This window comes from Peromyscus maniculatus, chromosome 16 (assembly GCF_049852395.1).
Source record: "Peromyscus maniculatus bairdii isolate BWxNUB_F1_BW_parent chromosome 16, HU_Pman_BW_mat_3.1, whole genome shotgun sequence".
NCBI lineage: Eukaryota > Metazoa > Chordata > Mammalia > Rodentia > Cricetidae > Peromyscus > Peromyscus maniculatus.
In genome coordinates this window covers 33,079,394-33,101,359 of record NC_134867.1, presented here as the reverse complement: position 1 = coordinate 33,101,359, position 21,966 = coordinate 33,079,394, and the positions used below count along the sequence as shown (strand labels likewise).

The 21,966-nt window shown below is 36.6% G+C and overlaps 1 protein-coding gene across 1 annotated transcript in view; it reads right to left on the bottom strand.

Annotated features, from left to right (window-relative positions):
• Lama2 (laminin subunit alpha 2) overlaps positions 1-21,966 on the bottom strand; it is a 571,985-nt gene that overhangs the window by 198,831 nt on the left and 351,188 nt on the right. Inside the window, exons 19-22 of the mRNA XM_076552567.1 lie at positions 15,676-15,887; positions 11,853-11,959; positions 6,799-6,979; positions 2,841-2,977 (exon numbers count right to left, since the gene is read on the bottom strand). Of these exons, the coding sequence (XP_076408682.1) occupies positions 2,841-2,977; positions 6,799-6,979; positions 11,853-11,959; positions 15,676-15,887 (637 nt within the window). The remainder of the gene's footprint in view (positions 1-2,840; positions 2,978-6,798; positions 6,980-11,852; positions 11,960-15,675; positions 15,888-21,966) is intronic.

The following is a 21,966-nucleotide window of genomic DNA, read 5'->3' as shown; positions in this document are numbered from 1 at the left end:
GGTGCTTGTTTTGAAAATCTGAAGAAGCTAGAATTTACAGGAGCAAACACCATATGCTCAGAATGAGAGTTTTACTGTGAGACATCTAGAGACAAGCAGGAGAATGTGCTGTGGGATGGTCTGTATGTCAAATTGTTCTGATTGGTCAATAAATAAAACACTGATTGGCCAGTGGCAAGGCAGGAAGTAGGTGGGACAAGGAGAGAATAGAATTCTGGGAAGTGGAAGGCTGAGGCAGAGAGATACTGCCAGCTGCCGCCATGACCAGCAGCATGTGAAGACACCGGTAAGCCACCAGCCACGTGGCAAGGTATAGATTCATAGAAATGGGTTAATTTAAGCTATAAGAACAGTTAGCAAGAAGCCTGCCATGGCCATACAGTTTGTAAGCAATATAAGTCTCTGTGTTTACTTGGTTGGGTCTGAGCAGCTGTGGAATTGGCGGGTGACAAAGATTTGTCCTGACTGTGGGCAAGGCAGGAAAACTCAAGCTACAAGAATGGTTGAGGCTTTGGCTGATTTCGAATGTGCTTAGGGAAGCAATGAAACTCTTTGGTGACGGAATGTAAAGCATTAAAGACATCTAGCATGAAACATCTCTAGACCTCACGAAAACCTTAGATTGTTTAATTTTTCTGATTATAAGATGGGAGAAATTCAACAATGAACTGGGCTATCAGAAGGGTGAGAGGGAAGCTCATTGGCCCTAGATTTGTTTTTTTTCACCTTCCCTATGACAACATAAATTCAAGCTTCATAAGGATCCAAATGATCAGAGAATAAACAGTGTAAAGGAATACAACAAAATATACCATGTATTTTACCTAAAGTCTTTTCAAAATACTGGCAATGAGAAATAAAGCTGGAGGACTTGTAATATGATTCATTCCTTGCTGGAAAAACCACAGTGATAAAAAACATTGTACTATTCACACAATTATATAAGAAAACAGAAGCGTCCAAAAATCATGAACATGAGAACTACTTTAATAAAGGAACCATGTTAATTCAATAGGAAGGGAGTCTTTTCAGCAAATGATGCTGGAAAAATTGGACAGCCATAACAATGTGAATTCGATTACCTCAAACTAGATAAAAATTGATATTAAATGTAGAATATGAACCTAAATTTCAGAGCTAAAATTATAAAATTTTATAAAGAAACCACCAGAAAGAAATCTTTAGACTTAGGCCAGCAGATTCTTCCAAGGCAAAATATAAGAACTAGGATCCAGAAAAGAAATGATACAAAACACTTGTTCATGCTTATAAAAATTAGACAAAGATATAAGTAAAAAGCAAGTTATATTCGTGGTGTGTGTGTGTGTGTGTGTGTGTGTGTGTGTGTGTGTGTGTGTGTGTTAAAGAATGTGCATTTAGAATACACAAAAACCTTTAATAATTATTTTTATTAGTAGAAAATATTCTCAGAATGAAAGTGTGTAAAAGATTTGTAACAACTTCCTAGTAGTTGCAAACAGCTAGTCAAATAAGCAAACCATTTCCCACCATTGTTTATCACTAAAAAATGCAAAAGAAAGGAATACATAACCAACTAAATAATTAAAATTAAAATAATCAGAATTGTCAGTATTGGCAAAGATTTGGAGTATTCTTAAGAGAAATTAAAATTTACGGTTTATGAATATACTGCTGACTTCCACACTAAAGTTTACAGCAAAGTTATTAATGAATGCTCCAAACTGCCTATCAAATGTAAACAGATAAACACATTACAGTAGAGTATACAATGCAATGTTATTAAGCAACTAAATAGAACGAACTTCTGATGTTTGCTGTATGATGAATAAACTTTAAAAGCATAGCACTAAGTGATGGAAGGTAAATCAAATTCTCTCTCCTCACATCAAGAAAAAGGAAACAGCAGAGAGTATTATCCTATTCTCATAAAGATGAAGAAATCACTAAACTCAACACAGTAGTACCAGGAGGGGTGAAGGAGGCTGATTTCCAAGTGTCACAAGGCATAGTTAATTTATTGCAATTGTTGGTCAAGGCTCACTGCACTTTAAATAAATGACTTTTAATCTCATTTAATTAGTGTTTAACAAAAAAAACTAAACAACAAAGAACCAAACAAGCCCTGAACGTCCCCTCCCCTTCCTGAAGTTCCTCCTTTCCCTGTGATTCCTACAGGACTAAGGGTGTGTTCTTTTCTACTTTGTCCAGAATAGAGCCTTGACATCCTTATGGCTTCTCCCTTGTTACCTCCAAATCAGTGGGTTCAGATAAGCTTAAGGTGTCTACACCTGCAGCCCACACCAAAACCTCACTGAAACCACAGGGTCCTTGCCTGTGGCGTCTTTCATGAATATTTCTATAGCAGTCTCGTGGGTGATTCACTGCTGATGCTAAGAGCGAGTCATGCTTTGACATTTTCTATGGTCTATCTATAGGGGAAAAGAGGATTTTTCAAACTAACGGTAGATAATTTGACTCCTCAGATTCCTTTTAATCACCTCTTGAAAATTAAAACCAAGTTAATTTGGCACAGTTTTAACAGGATATTGGCAAATTAACTTTTCAGTCCCTTTTATTTCACAGATGAATTTTCTTATGTCTGAGAATGAAATAGTTATTTGGAGTTTTATTATAGATTTATTTTCCCTTTCCCTTTATTTTGTAGGCATCATGAGCTCAACTAATAAACGTCTCTGCCACAGTAAAGTGGAAAATAATGGCCAGTGTCTTTGAGATCGTCCTTGATAATTCTATGTTATTTTGTGGTGTGTGATACTGGGTTGAAATGTACGTTACAGACCTGGACTGAATGAAAACTTTATAAGAAAATGTTCGGATGACAACAGTGATCCACTTACCTTACAGCCAGTGACAATGCTGTGGCCCCAGGTGTTGGGAACACACTCAGAACATCTTTCTCCAATGGTATTGGGAGGGCAAATGCATTGGCCAGTTTTGGGGTCACAATTGTTGCCCAGATGGGAACAGTCACAAGCTTCACATGGGAAAGAGAGAAAGCAAAGATGAGTCAAAGAAAGGTAAAATTTGAAATAACATTTTAAATTCTTAATGCCTTGATTTGTTCTTTCCATTTTTGATACCAGGTTGAAGGATCCTTGTTGAGGGGAGGATGTACATACTTCGTTATTTATACCATAGTACAGTATATTTCACAAAAGTGTTGTGTCAATAAATGTTGCATTTCATTTAGTAATTTCAAATTTTTTAGTTTTTCTATTAAATTTCAGGGAGAGGACATCTGTTACCAAATTCTTAACTACTTATCTTCTATCCAAATACTATAAAGTCTAATATTTTTGTTCATGTATTTATTTTATTGATTGATTTTTATAAGCCAGTTGTTCCTTAATGAGAAAACTGAGGGCCTGCAGTCTCTCTGGGGCAGTGGGTTCTTGTATGTTGAGGTCTAGGGAGCTTGGGGTTCTTTAGAGCAGAAAAAGGCACTTTGAGGTAGAAGATCCGTCTGTTCCGCAGCATCCTCAAAGTTGTAAATCCCAAAGGAACTTGGTATGTTGTCTTTTTTGTCAGGAGCTCCCTAACTACCTGGAGATGCTGTCAGCAAATGACTTTCCTGTTCAGAGCTTCTTGGCTCACTAGAGGCTTGTAGGTCATCAGCTCTTTATTCTAGACCCTGAGGAACTACAAAGAGAAAGGGAGGCTATGTTCATCAAGCTGTTTCCTGCTGAGTAGGGGTGGAGTCAGGTTTCTAGGGTCTAAAGGGGATTTAGGTCATATTTATTTCATGTACTTATTTCAAGCTTATGAATACTTTGCTGTAAAAGTTAACTTTTTTCTTTCTGATAATGACTTTGATTTTCAATAAAACCAACAACCCCAACATTTTAAATCCAGTATATCATGTATATAGTTACAAATAACAGTATATTTTAGTTTAATATATATTAAACAATAATTGCATTATAAAACTTTCAAAGTAGAGTTATTTCTAATTTCCTTATGATTCGATTTAGTACTTTAATTTCAAAGGTTTTTTTCTCACTATAAATGAATTATAAAAGTATGAATTTCCTACTTATTGTATTTTCTCAAAGAATGTAAGAATTGGGTTTCAGAAGACCTTCAAAGCCAACCATGAGAAGTGATGCATGCCGCTTAGTGTACAGACTTGATCCAACTGGTAAGAGTACAGTTCAGCACAGCATTTGATTTAAAAAAAAATTATTGCAAGAAAATAAATACCAAATACTTGAATTCAAATTGAAGATCAATGTTGTAGGAAAGCTTTTAATTGGTTAGCTGATGGTTAAATCATTTTAATTGAGTCTATTTAGGTATTTGATTAAATTAAATTTTAAGGGGTCATAATTATCATTACTCAAAGTGTTTCATACCAGCTGTGAACGTTTAGAACCATGCCTGACATAGACTAAGTGCCAAATAAATGCCAGTGGTTATTGTCTTTGCTATTGTTATTGTTTTTGCTAATGCTGTGATGATAGATTTATTTATACATGACATTCATTAAGAAGAAAAATAGCATTATGTTTAAATTTATGTACTAAGAAACATGTTGGGACACTTTGAATCATTATTTGGAAATAGAAATTCTCTGTATAGAATTTTAGTGTAATCATAAGACAGGAAAACTTGAGCAATGAATTATTTTTCTCTGTCAAAGCACAATGTGTACTACAACTAAAACTATTAATAAAGATAATGGTAAGAAACTCACAATACTGATAGTCAGCCATTACTCTAAAGCCATAACACAGGGAATTCCAACAAATCCTCATGACATAGATACTATTGAGAGCCTAAGGTAAAAGATGAGTTTTTCAGAAAGAAATTATAGTCAAATAGCACATTCAAGGTCATAAAACTAGTTATTGATGGAGCCACAAAATACATATAGGCTATTTCGTGTAAGGAATACTCTTTTCTTGAATTTTTATGAATGAATTAATGAATTCCTAACCCAGTCGTGTTTTCCCCTCTCTCCCTCTACTCTTCCTATTTCCTCCCCCAACCTTCCCTCTCCCCCTACTTCATCCACTCATCCTCCTTTCTCTTCAGAAAAGGGCAGGCTTCCCATGTGTATCAGCCAACCACGGCATATGAAGTTGCAATAAGACTAGGCACCCCCTCTCCTATTAAGGCTGGAAGAGGCAATTCAGTAGGAGGAAAGGGTCCCTGAAACAGGTAAGAGAATCAGAGACAGCTCCTGTTCCCACTGTTAGGAGCCCCACAAGAAGACCAAACTACACAACTCTAACATATGTGCAGAGGGCCTACTGACTTTTGCTAGTAGAATTCATTGAATATACAATAGACCCTGAGCTGGATAGTTTGTTTTGTCAATTTGACACAAGGTAAAACTATTTGGGAAGAGAGAATCTCAACTGAGAAAATGCCTCCAAAAGGCTGTGGGGAATTTTCTTGATTGATGATTGATGAGGGTGGGCCCATCTAACCTTGGATGTTGCCATCCCTAGTCTGGTGCTACTTAGTTGTATAGGATAGCAGGCTGAGCAGGCCATGGGGATCAAATCACTAAGCAATACTTCTCCATGGCCTATGTATCAGCTCCTGCCTCCTGATTCCTGCCTTGAGCTCCTGTCCCAACTTCTCTTATTCATTGGGTGAGACTTAAGTATTGTAAGATGAAATAAATCCTTTCTTCTACAAGTTGCTTTTGGTCATGATGCTTTATCACAGCAACAGAATCCCTAACATAGATAGCTCTGCATTAATTCATATCATGTTAAAATATTAATGAGAATTTCACTTAAAGATCAGAATATTTTTAAGTGGTTCATTATAATGTTTAGTACTTACAGATATTAGCTTAGAGATCACACAGGTCTTAGGAGATCTCTATCACATCACAAATGACTCAAAATGACTTTCTTTCTGAAGAAAACCATGGGCTTATAATTCAGGGTGTGCTCTGAAAGATACTGGTACCTTAAATACTTTAAAATATTATTTTGATTCTTGCATGAATTTGCTACACTAGTCAAAGATGACATTTTAAAATCTTGCCATAGTGCTGAAAGCACAATACAGAGGTAATAGTTGTCAGTCAACAAACTTAGTAAACAAAAGCACAGCTCATTTTTGTGGTTGTTGGAATGCCACCAATTCCAAATTAGTGATATATAAATCAAAGCTAATTTCAATCTTTACTTTCACTCCTAGTGTGCTAATTGATTAATTGTGTGTGTGTGTGTGTGTGTGTGTGTGTGTGTGTGTTTAGTTCATGATCAGTGTGCAATCATTGGTTGAACATAGGAAAAACACTCTTTCAAGGAATCATGTTAGAAACTACAACCGGCATTTTCCCATGAACTAAATATCAAGATCCAACTTGCTTCTTTTCCAGAATGAAAAGCCTTCTAATGCAGCTTTGAAACAAGCATGTTTTTTTGCACCACAAAACAAAACAAAAACCTTCCTCAATTCTTGTGTCCATTATGTGGCAGGAGAAGTTGAGACGTTTTAGTTTGAAAGGGGGACTAAGACAACAGTGGCACCCCAAACCCTGAACATTTGATTTTTCAACCTGTAGAAGTCATGGGAATGGAGGGCACAAACAAAAGCGCCCATCTGCATTGGGATCTGCTGATGGTTGCTCAAGACTTGCAAGCATAGTTACATGCAGGGCAGAATTTCCAACTGTGCTATTGGTTCATTATTACAAATTAACATATTTATTACTTTAAATATTCTGTATCACATATTTGTTTTCAACCTGCATTTCCTTTAACAGAACAAGCTGTTACAAGAGCCAGGAGAATAAAATCTGAGAATGAATGCATAGTCTCTTTTACAGACCTGTACAGCCTCCTTCTTGGAAGTTGAAGTAGCCATGGGCACAGCGGTCACATTTCTTCCCTGCTACTCCAGGTTGGCACCAGCACTGGCCACTTTCTTCACAGTCAAATGATTTAGACCCAAAAGAATTACAGTTGCAGGGAACACATCCCCTTCCCAATTGCAAGCCAAAGGTTTCAGGCTGGTGTGGAAAAGAAAAGAAAATGTGTACATCTCAGCAAATGAGCTCATCCTGAAACAAAAAGCATGCAATCTAGAGAGCAGTTGGCAGTAAGGAACCCATGGGTCACCAGGCTCTGTGGTGGAATTGACAACTGTCTATTGTTCAGTGGGTAAATGTTGACAAAGTGAAAAATATGGTTACTTAGAAATGTCATCAAATTAATTATCAAAATAGGCACTACATTTTCATTTTATTCAAAAGCCTTTCTATGATCTTCTTTGGTTCTAATAGTAATATGAAGTAGATTCTGTATTACCTTGTTGGTTTTAATTAAAAGTTTTACTCACTTTACTGTTAATACACTAAAATGATTGCTTTCAGATGTCATGAACTACCTATGCTTGGCTAAAATGCTTTCAATATTATTGATCAGCATTCTAGTAATCAAAACTCATTAATGAGAAAAGATTAATACACTAGATTAGAAAGGTAAGGCCAGGCCTTTCAACCAAGTTTGAAACTGTAGATCTGGTATCTACCTATAACCACATCATTTTCTCACCCAGCCTTGTAGTATTATCTGTGAAGATGTTCTTGAAATACATGTTACCAGGCCCAGGGTACCTATGATTAAAAACACTGGCAGATTCAGGAATCATCACTACTACTAGAAAAGTGAGAACCATGTATCATACTTAATGTACACCACTTTCTTTTATAAATATAAAGTATGTCACATTATTATGGCATTTTAATATGGAAAATTACTCTCCATAATTACTTCTTTGTCAAAATAATTTGTATTTTGGAAAATTAGACTTCATAATTACTTCTTGGTAAAAATTAATCTTGCCATTTATTGGGAATCACCCAAAGAGAAATGAATAAGCTTCATTATATTTTTAATATTATTGTTAGCGGTATTAGAAATAAATTTGAGAAATTAAAATTATAATGAGAATTAGACTTAATATGACTAGCTAAGAATAGTTGTATTGTTTAAAATGTACAATGAGTTGATTGAATGTGATAATTGTTAATTTTTACTGCTGGCTTTATTTTAAGTTCTATTTATAATTCAGATTTCATCATTTTAAAGTAGAAAGTATCTCAAAAAACCAAAAAAAAAAGTAGAAAGTAGGTAAGGATCGACAACAATGAATACTTTTGTAATTAAATTCACCTATACATATAAAGTAAAATTTAAACAGATTTTACTCATAAAAATCATTTCAATGTAAAATCCTTAACCTTAGAGAAATTATCAGATATTAGAACAATGACTAAATAACAAGCATGCTCATTACAAATTGTTTATCATAGCATGTAATTATGGTGACACTCAAACCTTCACTGTTAGAGAAGGTACTGAATAAATTAAATTATAGTACATTCATGCTATCAAATGAGAGGCAATTAAGTAAAATCTATTTTGAAGCGGTTTTAATGACAGGAATATGTTTATGATCCAACACCACATAAAAATTCCAAAAAGCAGCATACACATTATCTAGACTGTGATTTCAATTATATAACGTACAATGACACACATGCACACATCTATTCAGATACACACAGCCACACACACATACACACCCAGACAAACACACACACTCAGAAAAATACAAACACACACACACACACACAAACATCCATCCACATACACACACAGCCACACACACATACACACCCAGACACACACACACACACAGAAAAACACACACAGAGACACACGCGCGCACGTGCACACACACATCCATCCAGATATACACATACAGCCACACACCCAGACACACACACACAGAAAAACACACACACACAGAGACACACACACATCCATCCAGATACACACACACAGCCACACACACACACACATACACACCCAGACACACACTCAGAAACACACACACACACACACACACACACACACACACACACACACACAAACACTTGGATTCCAAAAGAGTCTAGATGATAATGCACTTCAGGTTTTTTGGGAGCAAAGCAGAGACTTAAATTTTATATACTATGGCTGTGAGTGTTGAGTGTATGATGTACATTTCTAGTGAGAGCATGTGTCCCGTGCGAGGAGAACAGCTTTCATGAGCTGGTTCTCTCCTCCCACTGTGGACTCGAGGCTGGAACTCAGGGCTTCAGGCTTGTACAGCAGACACTTTTACCCCTGAGCCATCTCCCTGGTCCACTATATTTAGATTTTTTTAAAATAAAATATTTGATTATAGTTGTAAAATTTTCCATTTCTCACTGTGTTTTAACTTTCTTCATATACTAACCCTGACTGTGAAGACAGGAATGTACAATCATCTTTATTTCCTGAATTGTCCACATTTAGCAAATATGCATATGTATGTATAGATATACACTTTCCTTTAATGGGTAAATCAAACAAATCTAAAATGGATTTCTAAATCACAGTTGTCATCAAAAAATTTCAAAGTTGATTATGTAAGGAAATATATAAAACAAACTGTTACTACAACAGTTTTCTAATATTTATTATATTGTAGTTCAAATAAAGCTACTAAACTTCCTAATAGAATAATAAAATTTTAATATATTTGGTACTCAAAAATCTATTCCAAATTTCAAAGAAAACTGCTCTAATAAATAAATCTAAGGAACAGACACTTCTAGTTTGTAATTAGATTCCATGGAAACCCAAATACAAGAAAGAGTTCCCTTCCAGTCCCCACTGGAAGCCTGATGGCTCCTGTCAGTAACTCTCACTTGGGGCGGTAACAAAATCTAGTAGTTATATGTTATATGTTGCTTCCTATGTGCCAAGCACTGCTCTCCAACTCTAACAAATCTGAATTTCCAGGACAACCCTCTCAGATAGCTGGACCTACCACCTCTTTTGTGAATAGGCACAGAAAAGTGAAATCTGAAGTTTCCACTGAGACAATTGGGCAATTCGTATCCCAAATTAGTTGGCATGGTTTCAGAGTCTGCACTTTGTTTTTAAGATTTATTTTTAATTGTGTGTGTGTGTGTGTGTGTGTGTGTGTGTGTGTGTGTGTGTGTGTATCTGTGTCTGTGTCTGTGAGAGTGTGTGCATGTGCTTGTGTGTGTCTGTGTGTGTGTTTGTGTGTGTGTACATGCACATGATTGCAAATGCTGGGAATTCCAGAAGAGGATGTTAGATGCCCTAGAGGTATGGTTACAGGTAGCTGGCTGTGAGCCACCCAATGGGGAAGAAATTGTTGAAAGTGAAAGTTTTCCTTACTTTGTGTCTGTTGTACACTTAAAGAGGGAGTGTGTGCTCCTTGTGTTTGGAGTGCACATGAGCAAAACCTTTGTTAAAATGAAATGTTAGGCTTTTCTTAACTTCAATGCTCTTAATTCTCCAGAAAAAGTCACTTTTGTTACCTTGAGCTCCTTGCAACTAAATTTTTACTTCGTTTGTCCATAGACATGCTTTTAAAAATATTTTATTTTATGTGTGTGAGTCATTTGCCTGCATGTATGTGTGTGCACCGCATTGGTGCCTGGTGCCTGCAGAGGCCAGATGAGGGTGTTGGATTCTCCAGAGCTGGAGTTGCAGATGATTGTGAGTTAGGTGCTAGGAACCAAACCTGCTTCCTCTGGAAGAGCAGTCAATGCTTTTAACTGCTGAGCCATCTCTCCAACCCCACAGCCATGCTTAATGGAAATTTATGCACTTGAATGCAATTTTAAAAGCATAAAATCACTGTTTTTTTTTTTTAAAAAGGCAAGGCTTTAGTCAGGCATTGTATAATTTCTGCATTTGCAATTTGCACACTTAGCGACCAGTTTGCACACTTAATGACCAAAATTATTTGGTAAGAGGTTTCCAAGCCACTTCAGCCACAGCCCAGGAACACAGCATGCCCCACAGCCATGCAGTGCCTACCGGCACAGGGGTCCGATAGGTTCCCCTGGGGCACCCGCTGGAACTGCTGGAACCCCACCTCCGAGGAGACCCCAGCACCTGCTGCGCTCTGTGTGGCTTCTCCTCTGGATGGTGCACCTGCCTGCTGAGGCTGCACTGTTTCCCTACAAAGCCTGATTTACAGATACATCTTCCCGTCATATCACACTGCGGTGACACGGAGCCCAGGGGACTGCAGTCACACAGCTCACAGAATCGCTTCGCTGAGTCCCACCATGTACTGAGCTTTAAAACCCAACAGAAGGAAAAACAAGGAAACAAAGCAGAATTGAGCATATGGTATTATTATTCAAGAGGTAGAAGCAGGGATATTTTGAAACTTTCTACTAAAGGCCAGTATGACGTCTGAAAATTACTTGCTTGTTGTGAATAAAATGTATCTACATGACATGAGCCAAAATTGAGAGGCTGTCTCATGAAGGAACCTCAGCACAGGGCAGGGCCATCATGGTACACAGACACTGAAAACAACATTCAAATGGATGGGATATTTCATTTTAGCCATTCCTAATATTCCTAAAACTATATTGAAATTTTTCACGAAGTTGAATGTTTATTCACTGAAACTAACCTTTAAATGACAGAACTTGAAGTGTGGGGGACATTTGGTTGGAAGCAAAAGGAGTTGCACATTTACCCGCCCCCTCAAGGTAAATTATTTTACTCCTCACAGACTAGAATTAAATATACCCTAGCTGTTGAGTAAATACTTCAATTACAGCAATTATTATACCAATTTGCATGTAGGGACACAGGTCAACTGCAATGTACAGCAAATTTTGTTCCAGTTGAGAAAATGCTTCACAGGTCAACTGCAATGTACAGCAAATTTTGTTCTAGTTGAGAAAATGCCCCACTGAATATAGATATTCCATTTTCAGAAGTAAATAATTCTGACCCCTCTGTTCAATATATGTTTGAAATCCATCATCGGAAGCAGGTGAGGGTGGTCCTTACCTTGCACTCATCACAGCGCCTCCCTTGCACATTGGGTCTGCATTCACACTGCCCAGTTCTAGTGTGACAAATCTCTGAGAAGGAGCCATTGATGTTACAATGGCAGGCTGTAAAGACAAGACACACGGCAAATGAGAATACGGTCCTACAAATTCCAAATAAGGGTCAAGTAGCTCTTATTTGAAATGCTTGTGTTTAGAAACATCTCAGACATGAGATATTTCTTAAGCCTTGGATAATTTTGCATACATCACTAACCTAAAAATCCAAGATTTGAAGTGCTGCAAATCTGTATGAGAGTTGTTAAAGAAAACTGTAGCTGACTTCAGTATTAGGATGTCTTAAATTCACTGGGTACTCTTTCAGACATTCCATTACATAATCCCTGCAACATCTCTACCTGTCGTAGACCATAGTTCACACATGGTTGGCATGTCACACTAATAAAATACTAATACAGTTGTTACTCTAATCTTGAGACTGAAGATAAGGAAGTTCAAAGAAGTAATAACGCATATAATACCACATGCTTAGTAAGTGTTATAGACGGTCCAGGAATCTGTTTGAGCCATGGAGTCCCCTGTTTCCTGGTTCAATGCTATTGAACCTCTTCATAGACACATTGGGGTAACATCTACTTGTTATAATCACATATATAAAATACATACCCCTGGAAGGCTGAAGCAATTTTGAGAAATTTTCAAAATCAATAGTCCTCTTGACATAGCATTAATGTCATTTTTAAGAAAACATTTTTCAGTATGCTGTTTATTTACTACGTGCAGTTTTTTTTTACTAAACTCCAATAAAAATGGATTTAAATGATTATATGTCACCTTTATACTATAAAAGCACATAAGAAAACAAACATGACTTCAAATCTATTAGGAATGCAATATTATAATTGCTGAAACTCACTTTAATTTTACAAATTTTTATTACATCTGCAAAGGTGGAGGACATGCTTGCTTTAGTTATTCTTTTATCACTTTTGTTTTAGAAGCATTTTATAAAGTTATTCTGAAACATTTAATAGCTGAATAACTCTAAAACCTGTTTTACTTCTCTGATAGAGGTAGCAATTAATGGCTGACTCTGCTTATGACAAGCATATTTTTAATGGTATCCATAATTGCACTGATACCTGAATAAAATTGTGAGTGGAAGATGACATGGATTTATTCATACATGGCTTTGGCAAGTATGGTACAACATCACATCTTATAAATACATTAAAAATAGCTGCTCTGTCATCTTCTGATATTATTCTGCTCATTTGGCTCCTAGTTCTACTTCTCTTCACCATTTTTCTAAAATTTGCTTGGTCCTCTTTCATCAAAGTTTGGCCTTCAGTGTCTACTAACTTGAGGCCACTAAGAAACCAGCCCAGCCAATTGACCACTCCTTTTTCTCAGTCAAGAGCCCAAGGATAGTCTACAACTGTAGTATAAGAAAAAGATGAGAAAATATATCATCATTAAAAATTCACTTTCAGCCGGGCGGTGGTGGCGCACACCTTTAATCCCAGCACTCAGGAGGCAGAGGCAGGCGGATCTTTGTGAGTTTGAGGCCAGCCTGGTCTACAGAGAGAGATCCAGGAAAGGCGCCAAGCTACACAGAGAAACCCTGTCTCGAAAAACAAAACAAAACAAAACAAAAAATTCACTTTCAAGTGGACATGAGAATTGTTCTGAATATTGCAACTTTACATAAATTTTTTGTGTGCACAATACATAAGATTTGCAAATTTCAAATTATTTAGAATCACTAACTCCCTCTTTTAAAATTAAGAACGACAAAATTAGATTTACCATGGAATGATGGTAACTGATTAATGTCTAAAGATAACATCTAAAAATAACAAAAGCAATAGATTTTGTAAGTATCTATAGAGAAATAGAACAAAAAAGATATTCATTCCATTATGCTAGAGAGATATTCATTAAAATTATCTTGAGAAAAATAAAGAACTGTTTTATTTGGAAACGTGTGTGTGTGTGTGTGTGTGTGTGTGTGTGTGTGTGTGTGTGTGTGTATTCTTTAAGTTGGTCCCATTGTGTAGGTCAGGCTGGCCTAGATCTGTGATCCTCCTGCCTCAGCCTTCTGAATTCTGTGATTATAGTGCTTAGCACCCGGTTATGAACTCAATGAGGAATTACTCTATGCATAAAGGAGATATTCTAATCCTGAAAAATATAAAATTATTCACTAAAATATTTTATATACTTTAAATCAAACCATATGCTGAAGAACCTTAAAAATCATATCCAGACCTATATTTCATGGTAAGTGGTACACAAACTGATGATGATTCTTTTTTTTTTATTGTGGCTGTTCTTATGTTTTTCTGATCTCATAGGACTTTATGCACAGATCATAATAAAATGAGTGGGATGTCCTTAGCTTGGTGGACAGAGTTATTAGAAGACATAAAAAGAAGTTATGAAATGGGTAACTAGACTTAGAATTAGTGAGCCACCAATGCTCAAAACTACCACAGGGACCACTTGCAAAGATCCGCAGTGGAAGGTATCTCCATCATCAAGAGCTCACCACATCTCCTGTATGTGCTACATCCATTAATCCCCACAGAAAACTTATGACCCTTTGGATATGAGGAAACCATTCCTAGAGACCCATAGTTAGAGACTAAATATCCCAGGTATTCCGTGTGAACATAAGACATTCTTGTGTTCCTTGATATTTCACAGAAATGCCAAATTCTATAGTGTTTAAAGTCACTCTGGTCTTGTGGGAAATTTTGTTTAGAAAGCCAATTTGTGATTTTAACAAATGCCAGTTACTCCAGAGACTGATTTGTTTAACTTAACAACTAGTCATTCTGAAATGACAGAAAGCTAACACCCAGTTCCTCAATTGAGGAGAGAAACATCTCTTCCTGAAGTAGGGTCATTGCTGTTTACACCAGAGATAACAGGCAGGGTTTCCTGTGGTGTCTGCAATTCCATAGGTCCTGGGACTCACCTCAGCATCAAGTCTCTGCTTATATTAATTCAGCAGAAATGAACTATTATTGGTCTTATAGCTCTCTTCCTAAAGATTATATCAGTGAAGTGGATAACTGCCAATAAGCACCAGACACTGATGTGGATTCATACTTTTGGACTTAATTGTCTTTTGCATATTGTGTTGTTATAAAACAAAATGTAGTGTAAGACTGTATTCCATATAACACTGTGTTGTATAGCTAAGGAGAAAAAGATTAGAGGAGGAATACATTGTACCAAATTGCCCCAAACCTTTGAGTACCATTCTACAAATAATTCTGGCATAAGAATTAATCACACAACTATCAGATGCCAGTGTGTAAAATCCTTGTCATGTTCTTACACTTGTTATGAAATGCAAAACCTATATTTCTGTAAAGTCTTCTTATGAAAGCAAGACCAATTAACACTGGCTGATAAGTACCATGTAATAATATGGACAGATGAATTTATTTTCATCAAATGATTGAATTGATACTAATGAAAAAGGCCTAATAACCTGTGTCATTTCTAAATTCTTCTTTTCTGTTACAGATTTAAGTTCATTTCTAAAATTTCACTGCTTATGTAAGCATAAATATGTATATAACTTGAAAATTAGCATTTTGTAATATAAATACATTTTAAGAGGTTTATTCTGTTCATTACTACAAAGAATTATTTTGGAACATGCAGACTTTGTGTCTTCACTGGACATCCATCATCTGTGTATTACAGATAATTTCCTAGTTTCCAATCCCCACTCAAGAACTCATCAGCTTCTTTGAGGTATCATACATCAATTCTGTCAGGGACATCAATAGTTCAGGACTTACGTTGACAGTTCTTTGCATCAACTGCGTCTCCAAAATATCCATCAGCACAGAGCTCACAGTACCGGCCTGTTGTACCTGGCTTACATATCAGACAGGAGCCAGACAAGCTGTCACAGCTGCCAGGGATGGAGAAGTCAAGGTTGTCATTGCATTGGCATGGCTGACATGATCCTCCAGGTATGGAAGGTTGTCCAAAATAGCCTTCTGCACACCTAAGGTAATAATTTCCAACAGTGAGATTTTAGTGTGTGTGTGCATGGGCTGGGGGGTGGGGGAAGAGGCTCACGAAACCCACCCCACTCAATGTTTACATGTCCTTTATATTCCTCTGCCAGGATAATGGATTTTCCTCCCTTAGCACGCTGTTTCTCAGCTGCAGAGTGATTAAAAAAATGCTTTTCTCGAACTGTGGTAAAGATACAAGATGAAATCTGCCAGCTCCACTCATAATTAGATTTTTAACAAAAAATAAAATAAAAATCTTGTCACTGACATTGAAGATGGAACCAAAGCATAATAAGAAATCTGTGGCTGGCATTATGAAGGAATCTAAGTCCACACTACAAAGCCTTTATAATATAACAAATCATATGTCTCCAACTCCAATTGGCCATTTTCTGTCCACATATATAAGGTTCATATTTTTTGCTGCTGTTGTTCTTACAGCAAGAGCTTGTTACAAGGAAACAAATGCAAACTCAACATTTATTGAAGGAAATTGTGACTCAGAAAATATTATTGTCACTTGGGTAGGAGCTCTGAGTATCTCTGAATTACTAAAGGATTTGTGAACATTTGCATATAGATTAAGAGGCTGCTTTTCATTGTAGAATCTTCATTCAGGAGAAATATAAGTAGGGAGGCCTGCCTATTACAGTATTGTGCTGTATGGTGGGGCTGACCTGTGACCCAAATTCATACCAGAGAATTCTAGGTCTTCATAAATATGAAACCCAATCCCAAACTGTACATTTATTTGAAAAACAACATGTTTATCATTATAAACTGGGGCATAAAAACTATTTATGAGTTATGTTACCCATTTTTTCCTGATGTACATGTTTTAAAACACTGCTCAATGGTAAGGATGCTGAGATTTCCTATCTCTATTTGCCTTGGTCCCCTCAGTTACATTTTCTCATGCTTTGTATCAAAGAGGAAATAAAAGAGCATTTAGAAGGTTGTGGCCACTCTACCTCTCTTATCTGTGGCATCTTATCAAATAAAATACTTTGCAGCAAGGGTCAAGACTGAGAGAGAGCGTGAATATTGTAGAGGAATATAATAACTTCATGGCATATAGTGCTTATGCCTTCCTGCTCAAACAAGGAAACATCTTAGAGAGAGACACTCTACCACTGGAAACACAAACGTGTTAAGTACAACATGGGACAGGAGAATGCATTAATCACATGATTAGGTCAAAGTTGTTCATTTGATACTGATACACTGATCTTTCTAAGTTTTATAGAAGCTCTATTAAGTGGGAATGTAATTTTGAAGATTTGAGGTTTTATCATAATCTTTTAAGAGGTGTTTTAATTCTATCCACAAAAGGTTTATAAAATTATGAAAGCTGTATATTCAGAGATTAGAAGAATATTGCTACTATTATTGCCAATAATTACTTATTAATTCTTTATTATAGACCATGAAATAGCATTGTGGTGCATAAAATTTCCTCACAATTCCTTCAGGAGTTTTTCTTTTAATAAATTAGAAGATAACTTTGAATTTTAACCTGATTTTTACCCTATTTGATCTTTAGCTATTATGATCATATCCACACATGCTCACATCTCATTTTGCTTCTCCTAAGATTGCCTTTGGCCAATTAGAATAATAGGTTGTACATCAATCATTATCAAAGCCAACAAAAACCTAGTATTTTTGATCTTGCTTCTTCCAAAATGTCTTATTGACCTCAGGAGAGATGGAATTATGTAATGAAGCATTAGATTTTTTTTTTTAACAAATGTACCAATTATTAGGTCCCATATTCTCCTGGACTTAAAATATACGTGCAGAAAAATATAATTAAAAAGAATAACTGAACATGTACCTGCCACTTTTCTTTCAGGACACATATAAGGAAAATGTGAATATACACGACAATTCATATACAACATGATTAAAGTAGGACTCTTCCCTCCTCCAAGTGCACAGCCACATGTGAGCAACCTCTTAAACACTTATCCATTTGGTGTTTATTACTGATGTATGTGTGTATATATTAGACTTTAAAAAGAGCTAAAGAGGTCCCATTAGGGATTAAAATGTATCCTGATGGTAGACAGTATCATACTATATGTCTATTATTAATAACAGCAATTACTGTTAGTCAATATTATATCCCTGTAGGTTGCCCCAGCCTCCCTGATTTTAATTTACCTAAACTAATTATAATGTGAAATCTCCAGCCCTCTCACATGAAGAAGGGCAATGAATACCAGTTTGTAGGGTTCTTTGTTAAATATGGAAATGTGTAGACTATTCTTTTTCATATTTGTAATTTCTCAAGTCAAATCATAATTGTTTGATAAAAGAATTAAGGCTACACAACAGTTCTGTAGCTGATACTCTGGAAACAATATCAATTATTATAGGAGGGGAAATATGAATGATAAATGGCAGAAATAACGACCAACAATAATAGGAAAAAAATATAATAGGACCGATGGAACTTTGTCTCATTCTGTTCCGGCACCTTTAATGAAATTTTGGGTTATCATCTTTGACCTAGTTTTGCATCCTCTATCTTCCTTAAAAAAAAAAAAACTTAAATAGAAAAGGAGAGAAATCAACAGAGCTATTTTATATCACACTAATATAAATAAGGCATAATATTATTCTACTGCCTAGGTCCAAGAAATATACACTTAAAAAATCTAACCACAGAACAACTAGAGATGCATAAGAGTTAGAATCAATGTACAGAATCATCAAAGACCTTTTCAGGATGTGGAGCTGAATGTTAGTTACTGAACAGGTGCTAATGCCTGGTCCAAACGCGGAAGGACTGTAGTCACCTTGCGGAGAAAACCGCATCAGGAGTCGTCTAATGGGTTTGCCTGGCCTGTGGTGCTGTATTCTTACTACTTCTCATTCAGCTAGATAATAGGCGAGCTGGCGAGCCCACAAGTTGCCTTTGCCAACCCGGAAGCAGTGCAGGGGCAGCAGGCCCAACCGGGCACCTGAGCAAAGCACCAAGCCTGCACTGGCAAGAAGTGGTTCTCGGGCACAGAATCTGATGCTAGGTCCAAGCGCCAATCACTCCCTCTCCAAGTGCACAATCACATGAGTAGCCTCTAAAAACCTTGGGTGTCACAATTCTGACTGTGACGGGATTATTAAGAAGGAATAATTGTCTCTCTGCAGCCAAGACCTAAGGACTGAAGATTGAGACTTGGGCAGAAAATGTCTGCAGCACTGTAATTGAGAGTGAGTGTACTTGGTCCAGATTAAGACCTCACTGAAGTAGAGAATATCTCAGTGTTTTTTTTTTTGGAGTTGAAATAAAAGAAAAAGGAACTTCATTTATATCTAATGTGAATCTTGTTGTTATAATTTGGTGAATTTTAAATTTAAATAATTATTTAAAGTTAAGTTAAATTCAAACTTAAATTTAATTTAAAATTTAAATTGAAATGTGGTGGATTTTCAAAATGTTAAGCCTTTGGAGTCAATTGCCGTCCATGTTTTCAATGGTTACCTGTGAGCACGCTTTGGGCTTCTCTCTTTTCGACTAGTGAGTTCTTAGTATTTGCCCGCTGGGGAGGAGATGGGGTTTAAGGAATCCATGATCATACCGTTTCACCTTTTCCTGTAGACTTCTCTTAGTTAATGTATCATGGTATTTCTCAGTGTCTCTCTTGTGTCATACGTTGCTGAAGCTACAGATGCCGAAAGTCAGTTAGTACCTGATCAAGTGTCACTGGCCCTTAATTGGCGTTGTGTTCTTTATTTCAATTTTTCTTTGTCGTTCAAAGCTCACTCGATCCTTTCATGCCTGTTACAATGCTGTTTCTCTCTGCTTTTCTAAATACTAACAGCCTAAATCTTAACAGAGCGTCATGACAAATGTCTTCTCAATAGCCTAACTGTATTTCCTCTGTGAAACTCTTCCTCATCAAAGAAGCAACATGAGTGTTTGCAAGCTGCAGCTAGCCGTTGGCGTCTCAAAGAATATCATTAATAGTCTGATGCTTTGTTGTATTTACGATTGTCATTACACTCCCTAGTTTTGTTGGCTGGCCGCTTTGCTTGTATTTTTTATTCCCTCTATTTAAGGAACAAATCCATCTTGTACTATATGGCCCAGTAAAGGAATCTGACAGGTAAGAAAACAGGAATTCCTAGACTTGGGTTGTGGTTTCTATTAGCTTCTCACTCCTTGTAAATCTTGCCCAAACAACAAAAATTGGATGATTCCTCAGGAGAGAGGAGGAGAGATGGGAATTAAGTGCAAGCCCTGCCCTGGCTAAGGGACTGTTGGCCTTTGATTGCTGCTGGAAGAGGAAAATTTGTTTATTTTACAAAGGAGTGATATCTTGAGTATTAACCACACTCAAAAAGTAGTCACCCAAAAAACTGGACTCTGTGTTTTGGGGTTTGTGGGCTTGTTTGTTTGTTTGTGTTATATGTGTGTCTGTTTCTTTAAATGGGGAAGGGATGAAGCTGAATGAGTATGGAAGTGGGAAAGAATCTGGAAGGGGCTCAGGCAGAGGCATGAATATGATTAAAATATGTTCCGTAAAATTTCAGAGAATAAATAAATGCATTATTTAAAAGGAATGGGGCTGAGTCAGAAAGTGACAAATGAAGATATAGATGCTGTCAGTTCCCAGTGTTAGACTGAAGGAAGGTGAATGGTTCCTGAGCAGTTATTATTTCCCTAAGCGTGGGAAAAAGAGTGAGATAGTAGAAATATCTAAAGGGAAAGCTAATTGTGAGGACCAGGGAAAGGAAGAGGTCAGATGGAAAATGCTTGGATGAATCATTCAGTACTAGTTAACCACACTGTGTGTCCATTTTTCTGAAATATGTATAACCACAGACACTCACCTACCACACACACATGCACACAAACACCTTTAACTCTGTAACTGGATAGAACTTTAATTCAAGGTGGCTCGCAAGAGAGAAGGGAGGAAAAGTCTAATTGTCCAGTCCATGCATCTAAGTCATCACAACTCCCACAGAAGACTGGAGTCTCAGAAAGGAAATTAATTGAGATAGATAATATAAGTTTAATTCATGTCCTCTTGACATATTCATATCATAAAATAAAAGCAGAAGATTTAAGTCTGCATCTATATAGGCAATATTGAGCTAGCCAAGTTCATTGTCCACTACAGGGAACGTTAGAACATTACCATGTGCATGGCTATCTCCTGAACTTAAGTGATCATGGAAGTCCTTACTACAGGAATAGTGACAGTGTGGAAGACACCACATCAGTTGTAAAATGTTGGGTTTGGTCATGTTGTGCATGCAAGGATGATTTCGATCACAAGATATACAGTGTAAACACTAGCCCTCCCTGGGCCCAACCTCTGTCATCTTTCCCTTCAATATCCACAAATACATTTCAAAAATATTTCTATTAGTATTTCTGACCCATACGATGCTTTTTTTGACTCATAAAAATACTCTGAAATGGCAAATCCCAAGTGTCCAAGGAAAATCTTAACCCAAAGAAAACAGAACATTTCATTAGCTCTTTAATAATACTAGTAAATTATTTTTGGCTGACAAATTTAAATTGGAAGTAAGATGTACCATTTGCTACACTTGTATCTCACCCTCTTTTAAATCTGATTAATGCATATTTTAGACAGGGTGTCATGCTTTCTGTCAGCTATTTCTTTCCTTGCCGATTTTCATCATTCAATTAGAATTCTCCCTAGAACACATGTGACTATTCTTACCATTAAAGAAGGTTGTGAGCTACTTGAGGACAAAGATGGAAAAACACATCTGTTTGCATTCAGTGTTTTACCTTGTACCTAACATATGGTGCTTGCAAAATAAATATTTGTTAAATAAAATGTAACTTGTTAAATTGCAGATGTCTCAGAAACGTCTAACGAGTAGAAAGGACAGTGCACAAAGCAAAGCAATATAAATACATCAGAGACCATGCTCACCTATATAAGCAGATTTAATAGCCTTGTATGACAGAGCAGCTGTCATTTTCCAGTTGCTAAAAAAAGATTGTCTATAGTGAGCTGGGGGGGGGGAGGGGGCGGGGTACTAGACATTGATGTAATTCTGTTTTAGTGATGGTAT